At 44.7% G+C, this 22,536-nt stretch overlaps 1 protein-coding gene across 2 annotated transcripts in view; it reads left to right on the forward strand.

The window, feature by feature from the left end:
* The window catches only part of LOC136373335 (guanine nucleotide-binding protein G(q) subunit alpha), a 219,770-nt gene that overhangs the window by 68,753 nt on the left and 128,481 nt on the right, over positions 1 to 22,536 (forward strand). Inside the window, exon 1 of one of the 2 annotated variants that reach the window (XM_066338240.1) lies at positions 4,250 to 4,925. The exons of the other annotated variant lie outside the window; for it this stretch is intronic. Within the exon in view, the coding sequence (XP_066194337.1) occupies positions 4,638 to 4,925 (288 nt within the window). The 5' untranslated portion in view covers positions 4,250 to 4,637. Of the gene's footprint in view, positions 1 to 4,249; positions 4,926 to 22,536 lie in introns of those variants that run through there. 2 annotated transcript variants of the gene reach the window in all.

Genomic DNA, 22,536 nt, shown 5'->3' on the forward strand with positions numbered 1-22,536 from the left:
CAAAATAAAAATGTAAAAGTTATATTGTTTCCAACAGTGCCTACGGGCAGCGGTTTTTCTTCTGGTCAGAGAAGAGGAGGAAGTGAGGAGATGTGAGGGAAAACAACATGGCCACACCAAGGTCAGTGGAAATGAAAGAACGTGAAGAGGTGCTCCAAGCATTTGAGATGAGATTCTTCTGCAAGTTGTAGTAAGGACTGGTAAAACAAACTGTCCCCCTGTAATGCATGAAGCCCACGGGGGATGCAGAGATCCCCTCGCAGCCCATGGGAAGAGTGCTCTTGCCAGAGGGGGTAGATGCCAAGGAAAGCTGTGATCCAGTGGGAGACCTGAATAGAGAGAAAGAAAGCCCCTTCTTCCAGAGATAAAGAAGAACTCTTGCTTCCAAACTAGAGCAGTCTATCCTTAAAAGACTGCACCCCATGGACGAGTCACCCATGCCGCAACATTTTTGGCATTTTTGCGATGACTGTCTGCCCATGGGAGGGACCCCATGGCATAGCAGAAAAAAGACTCCTCTCCCTGAGCAAACAGAAAAGGATCTCGAATGACGAACTGACCAAAACCCCCACACCCTGTCTCCGGGCACTGTAACTGGGAGGGAGGGAGGGGCTGGGGGGAGAAAAGGGTGTTTTAAAGGGTTATTTTACTTCTCATTATCCTCCTCTGACTCTGTTAATAATAAGTTTACTTTATACCTTTAAATTTGAACCTGTTTTGCCCTTAGAGTATTTTCTCTCAGTCCTTATCTCAACTCACAAGCCCTTTGTTAATTTTTTTCCTCTCCTCTACCCAACTATAGCAGGAGAAGGTAAGCCAACGACTTTCGTGAATGCCTGGCATTTGGCCAGTGTCAAACCACAATAGGGCAGAACCTGTTTCTATTACTGGGGTGACAGAGGGGTCTCAACATTTGACTTTGTTTGAAGCTGAGGTGAGCTTGACCGGGAAGGAGGGGAAAAAAACCACTATTGTGACTGGTCCAGAGGCTCTGTGCATCCTTGGTATAGATTACCTCCAGAGTGGTTATTTCAAAGACCCGAAAGGACCCAAGTGGGTTTTTGGGATGGCTGCTGTGGAGACAAAAGGCATTATACAGTTGAACACCTTGCCTGGTCTCTCAGAGGAACTTTCTGCAGTAGGACTCCTGTTGGTTGAAGAACATCATGTACTGATTGCCATCAGAGTGATGTATCATCAGCAATACCGCACAAACCAAAACTGTGATTCCCATCCATAAGATGATCCATGAACTGGAGACCCAGAGACTTGTCAGTAAGACTCACTCTTCAACAGCCCCATTTGGTCTATGCATAAATCTAATGGGTAATGGAGACTAACTGGACTATCGTGGCCTGAATCAAGTCACACTATCACTGAGTGCTGCCATGACAGACATGCTCGAACTTCAGTATGAACTGGAGTCCAAGGCAGCAAAGTGGTATGCCACTGTTGACATTGCTAATGCATTTTTCTCCATTCCTCTAGCAGCAGAGTGCAGGAAACAGTTTGCTTTCACCTGGAGGGCTGCATAGTATACTTGGAATTGACTGCCCCAGGGGTGGAAGCACAGTCCTACCATTTGCCATGGACTGATCCTGCCTGTACTGGAAAAGGGTGAGGCTCCAGAACACTTGCAATACATTGATGACAAAATTGTATGGGAGAACATGGCAGAGGAAGTTTTTGAGAAAGGGGAAAAAATAGTCTGGTTTCTCCTGAAAGTGGATTTTGCCATCACACCAAGTCAATGGCCTGCCCAGGAAATTCAGTTCCTAAGTATGAAGTGGCAAGACGGATGCAGACAGATTCTAACAGCTCATGAGTTAAGGACAGGCAGAGATCACTCATCGATTACCATCACGGGCAAAATAGACTTGGCTCAGGAAATTAGTTTCATTTATTACCATTCAAATAATAATAGGATAATAAGAAATAAAACCAAATTTTAAAACACCTTCCCCTCAACCCTCCATTCCTCCCAGGTTCAACTTCATTTACAGTTTTTGCTACCTCCTTCCCCTGAGCAGCGACAGGGGGTTTGGGGTTGTGGTCAGTTCATCACATATTGTTTCTTTGTTCCTTCATTCTCCCATTCTTCTGCTCTAGTGTGGGGTCCCTCCCGCAGGAGACAGTCCTCCATGAACTTCTCCAACGTGAGTCCTTCTCACAGGCTGCAGTTCTTCACAAACTACTCCAGCATGAGCCCCTTCCACAGGGTACAGTCCTTCAGGTACAGCCTGCTCTGACATGGGTCCCCAGCAGGGTCACAAGTCATGCCAGCAAACTGCTCCAGCGAGGGCTCCTCTTTACATGGGTCTACAGGTCCTTGTCAGGACCCTGCTCCAGCATGGACTTCCCACAGGGTCACACCCTCCTTTGTGCATCCACCTGCTCTGGCATGGGTCTCCATGGGCTGCAGGAGGATCTCTGCTCTGCCATGAACCTCCATGGGCTGCAGGGGCACAGCTGCCTTACCATGGTCTTCACCATGGGCTACAGAGGAATCTCAGCTCCAGTGCCTGGAGCACCTCCTGTCCCTCCTTCTCTACTGACCTTGGGGCCTGCAGACTTGTTCCTCTCACATATTCTCACTCCTCTCTTCTGACTGCTGTGTGCAGCAGGTTTTATTCACTTTTCAAATACGTTATCCCAGAGTCGCTACCACTGTTGCTGATTAGCCTGGCCTTGACCATCAGTGAGTCTATGTGAGCCACCTCACACTGGCTCTATCTGACACAGGGGAAGCTTCTGGCAGCTTCTCATAGAAGCCACCGTTGTACTGCCTCTGCTACCAAAACCTTGCTGTGCAAACCCAATACAATTTTATAAATTCCCTTGCAGTCAGTCTGACAGGAAATGTTTTAATAATTTTCAAAAGTAGCTTGCGGAACATTTAATTTAGATGTACAGTAACAATTTGGGAAAGAAAGTTTCAACATTTATTCTCTTATTTAAGAGTTTTTTCAACTTCCTGCCATTTCAAAAATAGCATGTGTTTTTTAAACCCTTATCTGTAGCGCAAAGGTCAACTGTTTCTGTGGTAATGCAGGTGTGCTAACAGTATTGGACTGAGATATCACTATAAGATATGGAGACCATTTGACTAGTATATGTTTGTACTGTGGCTGACTGTAAAAAATGGATTTTTCTAAAAGAAAATTTGAGTTACTTCTCTGTTTCAAATTTGCTCATGGGAAAAGGTTTTCAAGGATATACATGAGGAAATTGAGGAATATGTGAATGGACAGATTTTTCAGGGGTTGCAAAGGAGTCTTGCACAATGGGATGTCTGCACAATGGGATGTTTGCAAGGGACAACAAAGCATTGAAGTAGTTTCTAAACTACCTTCAGGAAGTTTCTAAGAACCCTATCTGTCCCTTCTTGGATGCTTATCATCTTTTGTGGTCTTTATGCAGAGCTTTCTGTGTGCTGTTCTTAGATACCATACGAATCATCAGTGTATGTGGTGTTTTACTCATCTGACAAATAAAACTGCATCAATGATATTTTTAATATTCTTCATTGACACTGGCTTTATTAAAAGAACTGCTTTCTTATGTTGCACTGCAACTAATTTATGCAATCCAGTAGGTCTTTTTTAATTTCTGTTATGTACTAGCTAGGATAGGCAGTAGAAAACAGCCTTTTATGAATGCATCCCAAGTAGATGGTACAACCATCTGGGTGTGCTGAAACAGATGCCATATAGAGAAGCCTTTTCTACATAAAATCAAATCATGGCTGTTTCACATTCTAATCTAAGTTTTCTTTGTGTCCTGCATTGCTAGGTTGAACTACATGAGAATTGGAGTGTATGATTTATTTCCCATTGGGAAAGGAATGAAAACTAGATCTCTCATGTAAAGCTATCCCAATGAGAGGAAATATACATAAATATGCTTTGGAGAGGATTTGACAGTATAAGAGTAGTGATATAGTTGAGATGTAGGTTGAAATGTCAAACCTACTTTTAAGGTCAGGGTTAACACCTGACTAAGTGTATTCAGTTATCTTTCTCCAGTGTTCAGATGGTCTCATTAAGTCATTATTCCTTAAGAATGACAGTTATTTCTCAGCAGGGTATCAAATTAAGTTTTTTCACTAAACACCTGAGCTGGTTTTGCCTGAGATAGAGTTCATTTTTTTTCACAGTAGATAATATGGGGCTGTATTTTGGATTTCTGCAGAAAAAAAGTGTTGATAATGCAGAGATGTTTTAGTTATTGATGAGCAGCACTTGCACAGTGTCAAGGCCTTTTTTGCTTCTCACCCCATCCCACCAGCCAGTAGGCTGGAGGTGCACAAAAAGGTGGGAAGGGACACAGGTGGGAAAACTGACCAAAGGGAGATATTCCATACCATATGGAGTCATGCTCAGCATATAAAGCTGGGGGAAGAAAAAGGAAAAGGGGGATTCTCAGTTATGGCATCTTGTCTCAGCAAAGTTATGACTACAACAGTAAAGCTATGATTACAACAGCAAAGCTATGATGTAGTCACTATCACGGAAACATGGTGGGACGACTCACATAGCTGGAGTGCTGCACTGGATGGCTACAAGCTCTTCAGAAGAGACAGGAAAGAGAGAAGAAGAGGAGGGGTGGTCATTTTTATTAGGGAGGCTTTTGATGCCATGGGTATTGAAACTAATGACGATGAAGTTGAATGCTTATGGGTAAGAATTACGGGGAAAGCCAACAAGGCTGACATCCTACTGGGAGTCAGTTATTGTCCACCCAGCCAGGAAGAAGTGGTGGACAACTTATTCTATAAGCAGCTGGAGGATGTTTCAGGATCATCAGCTCTTGTTCTTGTAGGTGATTTTAACCTACCAGGCATCTGCTGGGAAATTAATATAGCAGAAAAGAGGCAGTCCAGGAAGTTCTTAGAGTGTGTGGAGAACGATGTTTTGTCACAGCTGGTGAGTGAGCCCAGCAGGAGAAGGACTATGTTAGACCTGTTGTTTGCAAATAGAGATGGGCTGCTGGGACATGTGGTGGTTGGAGACCACTTGGGGCACAGTGATCATGAAATTGTAGAGTTCTCAATATTTGGTGAAATGAGGAGGAACATCAATAAGACTTTTGCATTGGATTTCTGAAGGGCAGACTTTGGCCTATTTAGGAGACTTATTCCGAGTTCCTTGGGAAGCAGCCCTTAAAAACAAAGGAGTTCAGGAAAGCTGGATGTGCTTCAAAACAGAGAAGCTGGCCAATATGACACCTATTCACAAAAAGTGTAGGAAGGAGGATCCTGGTAATTATAGGCCACTTAGCCCAACCTCAGTACCCGGTAAGGTTATGGAACAGTTTATATTGAGTGTTGTCACGCAGCACTTACAGGATGGCCAGGGTATCAGACCCAGCCAGCATGGGTTTAAGATGGGGTAGGTTGTGTTTGACCAACCTGGTCTCCTTTTATGACCAGGTGACCCTCCTGGTGTATGTGGGAAAGGCTGTGGATGTTGTCTTTTTGGACTTCAGCAAGGCCTTTGTCACTGTCTTTCATTGCATTCTCCTGGAAAAGCTGGCAGCCCACGGCTTGATGGGGAGCACTCTTTGCTGGGCTAGGAACTGGCTGGATGGCTGGGCCCAGAGAGTGGGGGTGAATGGTGCTGCATTCAGTTAGCAGCCAGTCACTAGTGGTGTTCTGAAGCACTCCCCCGCAGCCCCCCGGGGCTAGCTCTGTTTCTTGGGAGGCTTTGGGGGAAATGCTTCGAGGGGACCAGGGCAAAAGATTCCAAAAGAGGCTCTTACCCCCAGGGTTGATCCAAGACGTTTATTCCATACGGGGAGGCGAAGGCAGGAGGGCCAAGAGGCAAGGGCCCAGAGGGTAGGAGGCAGGGCCCCAGGAGGCAAGAGAAGGCCCCAGGAGGTAAGAGAAGGCCCCAGGAGGTAAGAGAGGGCCCCAGGAGGTAAGAGAGCGAGAAGAGGAAGAGCAGGACCTTATCAAGGCTCCTGCCAAGGGGGATGGCTGGAACTCAGCCAATTAGGTCCAGAAAGGAAGGAAGGGTCAAACTACAGGGTTACAGCTCCAGAGGCCCTGGGGAAAAAACCATTCCCCAGAGAAATACAACAATTCCCCCTTTTTTGTTTAACAAAGTTACAAGAAAAGCATTAGGTTCATTTTGACTTGGAATGCTGATTTCCCCACCACTCACAATTGGTGGGAAAGTCAGACTGCTTTAGGTTTGTCAACTCTATGTGGTTGACTTCTGAGGTAGAAGGTATGAGACTATTGATAGCTTTGAAAATCAAACAACGTAGGATCCCGAACGCTATGGTTACAAGGAAGAGAATAACAAGAAACAACAAAATGGTTTTAACTATAGAAATCCACCACCCTGTGAATCCCCAACCCTTGAACAGTTCCTTGACCCAATCTTCAGATTCTTGTTTCACTTGTCACTAACAAGATGACAGCTTGGATGGGGTTCATCACAGGGTTGAGTGGGAGGTAGGTTTTCTCTAAAAGGGAAAAACAGACATTTTAAAACACGGTAGAAGTTTCTGTTTCTGCCGGAAGGAGTCCACACCTAGGAAGATTCTTTTTCCTCCATCCGGCGGCGTCTTCTCTTTGAGGCAACGGCTACTTGCCTGTCACCCCCTTCTGCTAGAGCTGGATTTTTGGGGACAAAAGGTTTCACCCACTTCTGAGGAATCCACCGAGGGCCTGAGGGAGTAGCCACACATGCATAGCCACGACCCCAGGTCACGAGCTCATAGGGACCTTTGGTTTCCCAAGTTTCAGGATCCCTAATCAAGACTGGTGGACGCTGAGACAATTTGAATTGATTGCCACTGTTAAAATGACGTACCACGGGTGGACTCATATTTTCAAATGAACAGTTCAGAAAATTGATAGTAAACATGGCTTTGCAGAGCTTCTGCTGCGGAGACATCCACGCAGTTGAACTGCTCTGTCTAGCCAAGACTTGCTTGAGCGTCTGGTGTGCACGCTCAACCACAGCTTGACCTGTGGGGGAGTGAGGGATGCCAGTCTTACATTTCACTCCCCACTGCTGGACAAACTCCAGGAACTCCTTGGACACATACGCTGGGCCGTTATCAGTTTTGATTTCTTTTGGGATTCCCAATACTGAAAAAGCTTGCACTAGGTGCTGCTTGGCATGCACAGACTTTTCTCCCGCATGGGCAGAGGCATAAACTGCGCCTGAATATGTGTCAATGCTTACATGAACATACTTGAGGCGACCAAAACTAGGAATGTGTGTGATGTCTGTCTGCCACACTTCACAACTGCCAAGGCCCCGGGGGTTAACCCCCATGCCCATAGACGGCATGGCTTGGAGCTGGCAGTTGGGACAGGTGGCCACAATGGCTCGAGCCTGACTCCGTGTTAGCTGGAACTGACGGATCAGACCTGGCACATTTTGATGGTATTGTTGGTGACTCAGCTTTGCCTGTTGGAAGACATCAGGGAGACGTGCTTTTTCAACTGGTGCAGCAAGGGAGTCTGCCTGATGATTCCCTTCTACAATTTCACCTGGCAAATCAGTGTGTGACCTCACATGCATCACATAGAATGGATGCTCTCGATGAGAGACTAAATGAATTAGCCTCGAAAGCAATCTGAAGAGATGTTCATTCTCGATTTCTTTGAGCACAGCCTGCTCCGCTCTGGACACTACCCCCGCTACGTATGCAGAGTCCGTTACCAAGTTAATTGGTTCTGAGAACTTCTCAAAAGCTCTTACCACTGCGGCCAGTTCAGCCACTTGGGGGGATCCCTCCACAAACTCAACATCAGCTTCCCAATGCTGAGTCTGTGGATTTCTCCAAGTCATCACCGACTTGTGGGAAGCCCCAGAAGCATCTGTGAACACTGTGAGCGCCTTGAGTGGTCTCCGACTCCTTATCTCACAAGGAATGAGGTGGAATTCCTCGTTGAACAACTTGTGAGACGGGGCATGGACTGATATTTGTCCTCTGTAGCTGTCCAGAGATAATTGGAGACTGGCATTGCTCTGGAGCAAATGCTCAAACATCTCTTTGGTCAATCTCTCAGGAGAGTTCCTTCCCTCCTTAGAAAGTCTGACTGGAAGGTGAATACATGTAAAGTCACAACCAGCCAGTTCACACAATCTCACCCTGGCCTTCCGAATCAGCTGAGCTATCAATTCTTGTGGCTTAGTGATGGTCTTGGATCTTTGGTGAGAGAGGAAGACCCACTTTATGATCAAGAGTGAATCTCTCTGCCCCTCGATCCATTGGAAAATCAAACCATGCAAATGTGGCAGCTTTCCTAGAACAATGAAATGGAAAGGCACATTTGGCTCACACCGATGAGCCTGCCTCTCTGACAAGGCCTTCTGTACCTTTTCGATCGCCATCTTTGCCTCTGGGGTCAGTTCCCTGGGAGAAACCAGCTCCCTCTCCCCCTTCAATAAATTGAAGAGGGGGGCTAAATCCTCATTCGTGAGGCCTAGCCAGGGTCTTACCCAATTCAAAGACCCACACAAGGAGTGGAGATCTGCTAGGGTTTTGGGATTGCACTCAATTTCCAATTTCTGTGGAACAATGGTCCTCGCACTGATTTCCAGACCCAGGTACTTCCAAGGTGGCATCCTTTGAACTTTGTCTTCCTGCAATTGAAATCCAGCAGAGGTTAAAACCTTAACCACTAGGTCAAGTGTGTGTTGGAGTATTATGTTATTAGGGCAGCACAGTAATATGTCGTCCATGTAGTGAAGGATGATGGCATCCTTTCTCTTGGCACGTACCGAAGATAGCAATGAGGCTACGTACTGTTGGCATATGAAAGGACTCACTTTAAGGCCTTGGGGCAAAACTCTCCAGTGATAGTGCTTCATTGGGGCTTCTCGATTGATGGTGGGAACCGAGAATGCAAACCGTGGGGCATCTTCTGGGTGCAGTGGAATTTGGAAGAAACAGTCCTTGATATCTAGGACAGCCAATTGCCAATCTCGAGGGAGCATTGATGGAGTGGGCATCCCTGGTTGGAGTGGTCCCATGTCCTCTACAATTTTGTTTATTTCCCGGAGATCATGGAGCAACCTCCACTTGTCCTTCCCCGGTTTCTTTACTACAAAGACTGGGGAATTCCAAGGGCTTGTTGTCTTCTTCTAGGTGTCCTTGAGCCAATTGTTCTTCCACGAGCTCCTCAAGCACCTTGAGCTTCTCTTTACTCAATGGCCACTGTGCTACCCATTTTGGGGTATTATCCAGCCACGTTAACTTTTGGGTAGGGCGCTCCACAGTGGCTATCTGCAAAAATCCTGAGGAGTCTTAGGAATGACCAATTGGACTCCCCACTGGGACATGGTGTCTCTGCCCCACAGGGGGGCCTTATATTCTGCAACAAATGGGCGGACGCTGGCCAATTTTCCATCAGGTCCCTGAATTTGCACGATGTTTTTTGAAATTTTTGCCAATGTGATTCCACCTATGCCCTGAAGTTTACCCGCTACAGGTTGCAATTCCCAATGTGATGGCCACATGGTTTTAGGTATAATCGTGATGTCCGCGCCTGTGTCCAGGACCCCTTCCACATGGAGGTGGTCTGGCCCACAGGCTAGGTTGCATGCCATACAGGGTTTATTCTCTCCCACCACCTCAGCCCAGTAGACTTGTGGTGATTTTCCATCTGCCGTGATCTCTACTGGAACAGGAATAGCCTGAGCAAGAATTTGCCCCTCTACTAGGTAAAATGGTGGGTGCATGCAGCGTGCCAACAGCATAAGGCTTGTTATCTCTCCCTTAATGGTCATGGGAGCTACCTCAATCTCCAAAGGTGTGTGTGCTGTGTCCCCAATAACAAAATACTCACTGTCCAGTCCCATGTGGTAAACCATCAGATCCTGTGGGATGTTTGACAGGTCCACTGTAATGACTGTCCAATCAGTAGACCTGAAATGAAAACCTTTGGCAGTCACGAGCCTGAATCGGCCTCGCGGCTGCCAAACCTTCTTAATTGAACATTTGACATTTTTATTTTTCTGCACCCCCACACCGTGTGTCCTGTCCTCCCCCTTTTTTGTTAAGAGAGAGGCATTCGCCAGTGTGGGTCCCGCTATATTTATATCTTTGCGCGTATTTTTATCAACAGCGGGTACGCGCTGTGAGCTCAGTTTTTTTGTTTGTTGAACTTCTTCTGTTTCTGGTTTTGTGGGCAGGCTCTGGCGAAGTGTCCTGGCTTTTTGCAATGGAGGCAGGTGATGTGCTGCAGCTGGTCTGGTGACATTGGTTGCCTCCTTGGTCCTGGTAACGCAGCTGCCGCATGCTGTGGGTGTGCCAGTCCTGGATTCCTTTCAGGTGCACTGAACAATTCTGCTTTCCTGGTACAGGCTTCAATCATATGTGCAAGACTAGGCGATGGGTCGAGGGGAAGGCTAAGAATAATTCTACGACAGGTCTCATTAGCATTCCTCTGAGCCATCTCCTTGATCAATTCTGCCTGCACCACCGGATCTTGCACTTGTCTTTCCACTTGCGTTCTCAGATGGTCCACAAACTGCAAGAAATTCTCTGAAGGAAACTGTTTAATGTTAACATAACTGCCTTTAACTTCTATTGTTGGTAGCTGGTAAAACATTTTTTCTGCAGCATTACAGATCTTATCTAAGACTGGCTTGGATAACACTCGAGTTTGCATTTCTGGACAGTGCCAATTCCCTTCACCACACAAATTATCATGTGTGATATCATTATCATCATTGTCTTTTGTTTCGCCAGGAGTTTGGTGAATTTCCTGTAATACTGTTATCAAAGCCCTTTTCCATCTGGTTTCCCATAAGTCATATTCTGAGGGGCTTAACAAGCATCTGAATAGGTCTTTGATGTCAGTAGGTACCATTTCATTCGAATTAAAAGTTGCTCTCATCATACCTTTAAAAATTTCACTGGATCTTCCAAATTCTCTCTGTATTTTGCAAAGTTCCTTTTTTTCTTGATAGGATAACGGCTGATAAGTTCTCCTGCCGTTTCTCTTACCAAGATAAACTACAGGTGCTACATAGGGTATGCTTTCACCAACATCTTTCTGAGTTACTAAAATTTCTGCTGCTCTTCCATTGCCCAGGGAGGCAGGAGGTATTCCCTCCCCCACCCCCTGGGGTCTGGCACGAGGCAGCTCCCCCCCCCTCTCCCGGGGTCCCGGAGGAGGCTGCCCATTTCCGCTTGCAGCAAGGAAATCTCCTCCCCCGCTGGGGCTGTAGGCTGGGAGCTGCCCACCCCCACCCCACCAGGGGCCGCAGGCTGCAAGGGGCCCGCCCCCGTCCCCGCCGCTCGGAGGGAGGGGGAGGCACTGGGAGGAAGGATGGGGCGGGACAGCCCAAGGCACGAATGAATTGGGGAAGAGATATGGAGCAGGGGCGGGGAACTGGGGAGAGAGGGGGTCGTTGGGAGAAAGAGCAAGCACATGGTGTCCGCCATTGTCCCCCAACACGTGGTCCTGTTTCTGCTGGGGAAGCTCATTGAGCTTTTCCAGTTCGGGAATGGAGGAATCAGGGAAAAGGGAAAAGGCATTTGGGGAATTTGTCTGTGGCTGTCTGCTTTTTTCCGCTTCTAACAGCTGCTTGCGGGCTTGTAAAAATATTGGAATGAATAGAGGAGCTTTTTTATCACCATTCTCAATTTTTGAAGTTAATGAATGTCCAATTTTATCCCAAAATGAAACAGAATTTAAGTCTTGCAAGGCAGATTCTGGAATTTCAGCTGATAGCCAACCGACGAAATGTATTAGCAACTTTTTAGGGATTTTAACATCAATTAAAATACTTTTAAGCTGTTGTAATAAACTCTTTTGGTGAACAGATAGCCGTACGCCCATGTTTCTGATGTTTTAAAAAACTACCTGTTCAAAATCTACCTTCTGACGCGAAAACACAACACGAAATTTTCCCGACACTCGGTATGAGCCGAGCAAGCGAGACGGGGGAACCACGGGGCCGAGAGAGCGTCACTGCTGCCGCTTCTCTTCGGCTCCGGGGGCACTGGGGAGGGGGGGGTCCAGCTGCCGTAGCCTGGCTTTTGAGACCCGACCCGTGCTGTGAAAACCCCCGAAACGTGGGCTGTGCCGGCCGGGGCGGCGCCGCTCGCTGCGGAGCTCCGGCCAGGGAAAACCCCTCACGTTTACTTCAAACTGCCTCTGCTGGGTCCTAGCGCACCCTGCAGCCATGCAGTGTCCACGATCCAAGGGTAAACCTCCCCCCAGCTAGGAGCTATTCCCGGGTTAGTCGCAACACGGGGGAATTTTACCTGTCTTGTGGACCGAGGCTTGTGCGTGCAGCTGCATCAGAAGTCCCTAGTCCTGAGCCGACTTGCCTCAGGCGTAGGGCAAGCTACCGGTCAATCCCAACCACTTAGGGTCACAAAAAGGGCAACTCATAGATGGTAGGGTAGTTGACTGCTCAAAAGCTTTTGAGACCCCTGGAAGGGGCTCCAGCTACTGCGTGGGCTTTTAATATAATAAAAACCGACATTGGGCGCCAACTGCAGCACTCCCCCGCAGCCCCCCGGGGCTAGCTCTGTTTCTTGGGAGGCTTTGGGGGAAATGCTTCGAGGGGACCAGGGCAAAAGATTCCAAAAGAGGCTCTTACCCCCAGGGTTGATCCAAGACGTTTATTCCATACGGGGAGGTGAAGGCAGGAGGGCCAAGAGGCAAGGGCCCAGAGGGTAGGAGGCAGGGCCCCAGGAGGCAAGAGAAGGCCCCAGGAGGTAAGAGAGGGCCCCAGGAGGTAAGAGAGCGAGAAGAGGAAGAGCAGGACCTTATCAAGGCTCCTGCCAAGGGGGATGGCTGGAACTCAGCCAATTAGGTCCAGAAAGGAAGGAAGGGTCAAACTACAGGGTTACAGCTCCAGAGGCCCTGGGGAAAAAAACATTCCCCAGAGAAATACAACAGTGTTTCTCAGGGGTCTGTGCTGGGGCCAGTTCTGTTTAGTATTTTTATTGATGACATGGATGAGGATATTGAATCTTTCATTAGTAAATTTGCGGGCAACACTAGGCTGGGAGCATGTGTCGAACTGTTGGAAGGTGGGAGGGCTCTGCAAAAAGACCTGGAACAGTTGGATGGATGGATGGAGTCCAATAAGATGAAGTTTAATAAGTCCAAGTGCCGAGTCCTGAAATTTGGTCACAATAACCCCCAGCAACATGATAGGCTGGGGACGGTGTGTCTGGACAGTGGCCAGGCAGAAAGGGACTTGGGGGTACTGGTCAGCAGCCGGCTGAACATGAGCCAGCAGTGTACGCAGGTGGCCAAGAAGGCCAATGGCATCCTGGCCTGTATCAGGAATAGTGTGGCCAGCAGGACGACGGAGGTCATTCTTCCTGTCTACTCAGCACTGGTGAGGCTGCACCTTGAGTATTTTGTCCAGTTCTGGGCCCCTCAGTTTAGGAAGGACGTTGAGATGCTTGAGCACATCCAGAGGAGGGCAACAAGGCTGGTGAAGGGCCTGGAACACAAGCCCTATGAAGAATGGCTGAGGGAGCTGGGGTTATTTAGCCTGGAGAAAAGGAGACTCAGAGGTGACCTTATCATTTTACAACTACATGAAAGGTGGTTGTAGTTAGGAGGGGGATTGGTCTCTTTCTCCAGGCAGCAACTGACAGAATGAGAGGGCACAGTCTTAAGCTGTGTCAAGGGAAATATAGGTTGGATATTAGGAAAAGGTTTTTATGGAAAGAGTAATAAAGTACTGGAATTGTCTTCCTGGGGATGTGGTGGAGTCACCATCCCTGGATGTGTTTAAAAGAAGATTGGATGTGTCACTCAGTGCCATAGTTTAGTTGAGGTGTTAGGGCATGGGTTGGACTCAATGATCTTGAAGGTCTCTTCCAACCTAATGATTCTGTGATTCTGTGATTCTGTCTCTCCAAGTAACTGTTACATGCAATTGAGCCCTGCTTTCCTGGACATGGCTAAACACCTGACTTCCAATTGGAAGTGGTGAATGGATTCCTTGTTTTGCTGCATGAACAGCTTTTGCTTTCCCTATTAAATTGTCTTTATGTCAGCTCATGAATTTTCTCACTTTTATTCTTCCAGTTCTTCCCCATACCACCAGGGGACCGGGAGTGGCTGTGTGGTGCTTAGTTACTGGCTGAGGCTTAGACATGACAACCTGTTTTGCCTATTCTGGATTTGGTGATTAGATCTCTGATCACATTAGGGTTGTGTGTGTGTGTGTAATGGTTTGGAGTTATATTAGCTTCAGAGTTTAGAGAATTATAATACAGTGATTGTTAAAATAAGTATGCTAAGTGACTGTGTAACCAAACAGAAAACATTATCATAATTTTAGGCTTTACAGTTGATGGTGTTGTGCAAAATACAAAGCATTCCTTTTATAAGCTATGTGTAAAGAAGCAACAGTATCTTTTCCTTATGAAGAGCAAAAATGTAATGCATACTTTTACCATTAATAATTTTCTCCCAGAAAATTGAGTTTATAGATACTTGATCAGCTGAATAAAATGTACTTAACCAGAACTACATCACACCCAAAATTCAGACATCTATTTTTATCACCATCTTCTTATTATGTCTCAGTGCATCACCAGATGAATGCAATGAGTAACAAGAATAAGTCTTCTGTATTATGTTACTGATACCAGCACTGTTATACTTCATAAAGAAAATTAGCAACTCTGGAAAACATTTTTTTACTGCACTGTTTAGAATTTTTTCTTCATCATAACCAATTATAGAAGAACAGAAAGGCTTGTATTCTTCAAAATGTTTCTTCTATTTTATTGGAATCTTGCTATTTCAAGTGTTAGTGTGTGCTATATTTCATGTTTTTACAGCATCTTGCTATTCAGCAGCCCAATGATGTTAGAGGCCAATGTGTTGAACTGAAATAATAATATAATCGACCTTAAAATGAAGAAGACTGCTGGAAAAGTATTCAGAGCTTTTATTCAATGACTATTTAATAGAATCACAGAATATTGAGTTGGAAGGCACCCACAAGGATCATCAAGTCCAACTCTTGCACAAGGATCATTGAGTCCAACTCCTGGCTCTGTGCAGGACACCCCAAGAATCCCACTATGTGCCTGAGAGCGTTGTCTAAATGCTTCTTGAACTCTGGCAGGCTTGGTGCTGTGACCACTTCCCTGGGGAGCCTGTTCTAGTGCCCAACCACCCTCTGTGTGAAGAACCTTTTCCTAATATCCAATCTAAACATGCCCTGACACAACTTCAGGCTCTTCCCTTGGGTCCTGTTGCTGGTCATCACAGACAAGAGATCAGTGTCTTCCCTTCCTTTTCCCCTCACAACAAAGCTGTAGACTGCAATGAGGTCTTCCCTCAGTTTTCTCCAGGCTGAACAGACCAAGTGATCTCAGCCGCTCCATCATATGGCTTCCCCTCACAGCCCTTCACCATCTTCATTGCCCTCCTTTGGACACTCTCTAATAGCTTCATGTCTTTCTTATATTGTGGTGATCAAAACTGCACACAATATTCAAAGTGAGGCTGCACCAGGGCAGAGTAGAGCAGGATAGTCACCTCCATTGACCAGCTGGCAATGCTGTGCCTGATGCACCCCAGGACACAGTTGGCTCTCCTGGCTGCCAGGGCACTGTTGACTCATATCCTACTTGCCATCAACCAGGACCACCACGTGCCTTTCCATGGCACTGCTTTCCAGCATCTTGTTTCCCAGTCTGCCTGTATATCCAGAGTTGCCCTGTCCCAGGTACAGAATCTGGCACTTGCCCTTGTTAAACTTCATAAAGCTGGTGATTGCCCAGTCCTCTAATTTGTCAATCTCTCTCTGCAGGGCCTCTCCGCCTTCAAGGGAGTCAACACTCTTCCAGTTCTGTATCATCTGTGAACTTGCTTAGTATCCATTTATGTCTTGTGTCCAAGGCATTTATGATGATGTTGAAGAGAATTGACCCTAAAATGGTGCCCTGTGGAACCCCACTAGTGACAGGTCACCAGTGTGATGTCACCCTATTTATTATATACCCTTTGTGCTCAACCCATGAGCCAGTTTCTCACCTATTGCATGATGTGTTCATCCAGCTGTATAGTGGACATTTTGTCCAGAAGGATGTGTGAGAGACCATATTGAAAGCTTTACTGAAATCCAAAATGATGACATCAACTGGCTTCCCTTGATTTGAATGTAGACCTCCCCTTCCCACTGAATGCTGGACTGTAGTACTATCCACTGCCTCAGCCTCTGCATTCCTTTCCCTACTTGCACACTCATAAGGATCAGCCACAGAATAACCTAACATTTCATTTACTGTGCAGTCATGAATGGAAAGCAGCAGTAGCATGCCCAGAAAATGCTGCCTTGGATTACCATGAGGTAAAAAAAAATCTCATTGGAACTGTCCTCTTTGTGTAAATAATACATGGTGAGCTGTAGGGATCCTTCCATCTTTGATCCCTGTCTCTCAGCAACTCATTATGAGGCCACAAGAAAGTCAGTTTTACCAGAAATGTTGAATATGCTTGGTAATTATGGGCAATTCAATCTAAATATCCTATAATAATGCCTTAATTTAATTGCTTTACATACTTAGTGCAACATATGCTAGCTATTGAAATTGATGTACTTATTGACAGCTAAGAACCTAAATATAGATCTTGGATTAGATCCTAAAGTATTTAAATTGTATTTTTTTACTTTTTTTACTTTAACACTATAAAACTTTATACAAATAAATTGGAATATGATAATTGTCTTTTATCCACCTCTGTGTTCACAAAGTTGTTTCCTCCCTTTATAACTTTATTGTACTAAGGTGTTCATCATACTAGCTTGGGGTTGCTGCAAAACCTGTATGATTGTAGAAGTGAATGTTGGAATCATGTATTTGTGGCTCAGTGCCTTGTGCCACTATGCAGGAATACAGAAATACATGTTCTGCATATTATAGGAGCTGGTTCAGCTTTCATAAATGAGTCCTAATTTTGGAAATTGCAGGAATGTGCATAGTCAATTTGTAGTAAATAAATGCTAATGCTTTCCTTCATCATCCTTTTTTCCCATCTTACCTTTTTCCTTCTTCTATTTAATGCAATTCCTTTTTAACATTCCGCTATCACATTTTCAATTATATGAATAAAAAAGGGATAGATTTCTCAACTGAATAGAAATAAGATGCAACTGTTAGAAATAGAAAACTTCTTTTCATCGTCTTCCAGCTCTTTTAATTGATGGCTGTTAGCCAGAAATAGATTTCTGCCTAATACATGAACAATAGGAGTACAATGAATGTACTAAGATTCCTCTTTTTAATTGTACCATCTGCCTAACACAGGTAGAAAGGGACTGACTCAGCCAACCAATATTTTCCTCCACCCCATTTGTGTTTTCAGTGTTGGTGCACAATATGTATTGATAGTGAATGTGACCTCCATACAGATAGTACACTCACACGAATGTAATCTTTAGTGCATAGGTAGATCAGTTCAGTTGGATGTACTGACAGGGTGGGGTCTACAGGGCAAGCACAGTAAACTGATTCTTGCTAGGAAAAACACTCAGTTCAATCACTCAATTTCAACATATTTATTTTGCAGTTATTTCCTTGGTTGTTTTTTTTTACATCAACATCCCACTACCACTCCAGATCATCTATCCGTGATTGATCTGTGTGAACTGCATACAGTTAAGAGAAAGGGATTGTTTACCCCAGAGCTCTTTCTCACATAGGAACACTTTAATTTTTATGAAGATAATCTGTTGTGAGTTACTCTTTGCATTTAAAAAGTACTCATTCTGGACCTTCAGCACCTGTATTTCAGATTAGAAGAGAAAGAATGATTAAACACTGTCCTACTATTTACCTTGGCAAAACAATAAAGATGAAATATATAGCTGAAATTGTAACTAAAAATGTGACAGCTCTTGCCATGTATTCACTCTGCAGAGTCCCTCTTGAAATGTGTCCCTTCAAGCATGCTTCTAGTGGAATCCTTGGTTAAAAACCTTTTTGTAAAACTAATTTGAACAAATATTTGAAGAAATCTTTAAACTTTATAGTACAAGTTGAACTTGATTTGGCCCAATTTTTTTTGTCCCCCAAGGGCATTCATAATTCAGTGTTGATTATGAGTTCAGTGGTTGTCATCTTAATCAAGTTGATAAGCGCTTGCTCAAACTAATACCAGATTATTCACATAAAAATTCATGAAGATGAATGTTTTCAATATTTGTGGTTAAAGAAATTTTTGAACAAACTGGATAAAATTATGACAATTCTAAATTATCTGTGTTAAAATAATTATATGTTAAGTTGGTTGTGTTTCACTAGTGTAATAAAAAACCTCAACATCTCAGATGATAGCAGTTAAAAGCATAGAGAATGCATGCCTTCAGCTCTGTGTGCTATTTCAGAAAAAACAACAATAAAAATAAACTTAGAACCCAATTCTGGTTCAATTTTTTTAAAAGCTACACTAATGTATATGACATTGCATATCAAGATTGTCAGATACTATAGCATTCATAATTTGTAGTGCTTAAGGAGTTATGAAAAAATGTTCTAGAAATAAGGAAGAAAAACAATTAGTTAATTATTAGTTATGGCTTAAATAATCAAGACAATTTTAAAATTTCTTTCTATGCAGTTTAGCAGTCCTATGCACTAAATGGCTTTTTGCTTCTCCTGAACTGAATGTAATAAAAGTGTAAAGGGTTTGTTGTTTTTTGATTTTGTTTAGGGTTTTTTTGTTTTTGTTTGCTTAGGGTTTTTATTTTTAATTGCTTTTTTTAGTGCAAACTAAAAAACGGAAGGAGAAGAAAGTGAAGGGTATAATTAGAAGTCTCATAGGCGTTTGGGGACTTATATTTTACAATAATGAAACTTTGTATAGTTATATCACTATAGTGCTGTCCTGCCACTGGAGTGCTGATTATTTGATTGTTGTTCAGTATGCATGTGGGTAGTAAGGTTAATCTTATCCTCATGCTGATTTTCAGGTAAATAGCAGAGCCTATATACTTCTAAAGCAAAATTTAAATTAATCTGTGATTCTTCATCATGCCAAAAATAAAAGGAATATACATGAGAAAGCAAGAAGTAAAACATTTATATGTGGCCTTTATTCAAATAAAACATTGCAAATTGATTCAAACTGTCTGTATAGGTCAAGGAAAATGTATGACCCACCAACACTTGCTCTAATGTTTCTATTTTACTTGTTTGTTTTGCGGGGTTTAATCATATGGATTTATGCTTATTAGATGGCACACATCTATGGAGGTAGTCTGCAGAAGAACTTGAAAAATATTTGATACTATTCTTGCACTGTTTTGCTAAATTGTTTTGCAAAGAATCATCCAGTGCTCTGTCCCACCCAGGAACATACTCTCTGGAATCAGGAGCTCTGTCAGCATCTCTTGGTCTGCCAAGATTCCAAGTTTATGGGTGTGTGCTGCTCTAAGAGGAAAGACAGCTTCCTATTTTCTGTACTTTGGCCTTACTGTGGTACAAAACATAGAATCATAGAATTGTAGAATCATTAAGGTTGGAAAAGTCCTCTAAGATAATCAAGTTCAACTGTTAAACCAGCACTGCCATGTTCACCACTAAACCATATCCCCAAATGCCACATCCACATGCCTTTTCAACACTTTCAGGAATGGTGATTCTACCACTTCCCTGGGCAGCCTATTCCAATGCCTGACCACACTTATGGTGAAGAATTTTTTCCTAATATCTAATCTAAACCTCCTCTGATGCAACTTGAGGCCACTTCCTCTTGTCCTGTTACTTGTTACCTGGGAGAAAAGACTGACGCCCACTTCACTACAACCTCCTTTCAGGTACTTGCAGAGTGATAAGGTAATTCCTGAGCCTCCTTTGCTTCAGAGTAAACAACCCCAGCTCCCTCAGCTGCTCCTCATAAGACTTGTGCTTTAGACCCTTCACCAGCTTCATTGACATTCTTTGGACATGCTCCAGCGAGGCCAAGATGATTTTTTTGCCTTTTCTTCTATATACCTTTTATGTAACTTCTATGTATCCTCAGTATTCTTACATGCATACTTGTAATTCCTTAAGTTGTATAACTTAGGATAGCCCTAGTATTTTGCTAGGCCAGGAGACCAAACATCCTAAAGGCCTCTTAGTAGAAAGCCGGAACACCCTACACTGTCTTGGCAAACCAAGGTCATCTCTAGAACATATCCTGTAAACTAGGGATTTGGCCCATCCAGGGGGGAATTCCTCGAATGGGGGAATATCACACCATTCATCCAGGCCTCATATTGGGGCATCCTTGTAAGATATGCTAATTTGTAAGGTCTATAAATTGTATACACGATCTATCACATGTGCATTGTGGCACGTTCCACCTTGGCAAAGTGGTGCACCAATAAGGATCCTTAATAAAATACCAAGGTAAAACCCCTTATCCCTTATCTGTGTCTGGCTCTCAATTTTTAAGACCAAGAAAAGGCATCACCAGCACCTCAACATCCATCTGGTAGTGAGTAGCTCAGAACTGAACACAGTACTTAAAGTGGGGCCTCACCAGTGCTGAATACCGAGGGACAATCACTTCCCTAGTCCTGCTGGCCGCACTATTTTTGATGCAGGCCAGGATGACATTGGCTTTCTTGGCCACCTGGGCACACGTTGGCTCATGTTCAGCATGCTGCCAAACAACACTCCCATGTCCTTTTCTGCCAAGCAACTTTGCAGCCACTCCTCCCCAATCCGGTAGCACTGCATGGGGTTGTTTTGACCCAAGTATGGGATGCAGCACTTAGTCTTTATTGCTGAACCTCATACCATTGGTCTTGGCCACCTACCCAGCCTGTACAGATCCCTCTGCAAAGCCTTCCTACTGTCCAGCAGATCAACACTCCTGCCCAACTTAGTGTCCTCTGCAAACTTCCTGAGTATGCACTCAATCCTCTCCCCCAGGTCATTGAAGCCACGGGAAGCCAGTTTTTCCAGAAGAATGATGTGGGAGACAGTTTCAAAGACTTTACTAAAGCCCAGGTAGACAACATCCACAGCCTTTCCCTCATTCACTAAGTGGGTGACCTGGTGTTGTGGTTTGAAAACAAACCGGGTGAGAGGCTCTAAGTCAGAAATAAAATTTAATATGAAAAAAAAAAAAAAAAAGAATAAAATAAATGCAATAATACAAAAAAAGACCACTGACAGAGTCAGAATACAACCTGAGCAGGGTGATGGAAGCAGTCCAGGTGAGGTGGTCTTCCTGAAGCAGTGATCCCATAGAAAGGTCTGGTAGTTCCTGTCCTCTGGGAATCCAATGGGTGAGAGCTGCTTGTACTGTCCCAAATCCCAGCTTATATCCAGGTGAGAATTCTTGGCTCCTCCCCCTGGGCGGAGCATCTCACAATGGGATGATGAGCCATATAGGATATCCTTGATGGCCCATTAAAGAGTGATAACTCCCGGAGGGAGTTATCTATGAGTCATGCAGCAAGGCATTGATGGACCATTAACTGAAGATGGTGATAGAATACATCCTAAACTACAACCCAGGACACTTGGTCATAGACGGAGTTCAGGTTAGTCAAGCAGGACTTGCCTTTCATAAACCCATGCTGGCTGGGTATGATCCCCTTCTTGTCCCACATGTGCAAGATGATCTAGTCCATGACCTTCCCTGGTACTGGCATCAGACTGACAGGCCTGTAGTTCCCTGGATCCTCCTTCCAATTCTTGTACATGGGTGTTACATTTGCTAACTTCCAGTCAATTGAGACCTCCCTATTTAGCCAGGACTCATGGTAAATGATTCCAAGTGCCTTGGTAGACTCAACTCCCAGCTTCCTCACTACCCTTTGGTGGATCCCATCTGGCCCTGTAGACTTGTGGGCATCTAAGTAGCATAGCTAACCATTTCCTCCTAGATTATGGGGGCTTCATTCTGCTTCTTGTCTGTCTTCCAGCTCAGGGGGCTGGGTACTCTGAGGAACCCTGGTCTTGCTATTAAAGGCTGAAGCAAAGAAGGCATTAAGTGCCTCAGCCTTTTCCTCCTCCTTTGTCACTTTCCCTTTGCATTCAGTAAAGGACAAAGATCCTTTTTAGTCCTTCTCTTTTTGCTGATGTATTTGTAAAAACATTTTTGTTGTCTCTTACAGCAGTAGCCTTTGGCCCTTCTAATTTTCTCCCTGCATAACCTCACAACTTCTTTGTATTCCTCCCAAGTTGCATGTCCCTTCTTCCTAAGGTCACTCTTTTTCCCTCTGAGTTCCAGACAAAGCTCTCTGTTCAGCCAGACTGGTCTTTTCGCCCTCTGACTAGTCTTTTGACACATGGGGACAGCCTGGTCCTGTACCTTCATGGACTCCTTTGCCCCTCAGGACTGCCTTCCAAGGGACTCTCAACCAGTCTCCTAAACAGGTCAAAGTCTTCCCTCCAGAAGTCCAAGGTAGTAATTCTGCTGACCTTTCTCCTTACTTCTCTGAGAATTGTAAACTATCATTTTGTGATTGCTTTGCCCAAGACAGCCCCTGACCATCACATCAGCCATCAGTCCTCTGTTCACAAACAACAGGTCCAGCGGGGCACCTCCACTGGTTGGCTCACTCACCA

This window comes from Sylvia atricapilla, chromosome W (genome assembly GCF_009819655.1).
Source record: "Sylvia atricapilla isolate bSylAtr1 chromosome W, bSylAtr1.pri, whole genome shotgun sequence".
In the NCBI taxonomy this organism is placed as follows: domain Eukaryota; kingdom Metazoa; phylum Chordata; class Aves; order Passeriformes; family Sylviidae; genus Sylvia; species Sylvia atricapilla.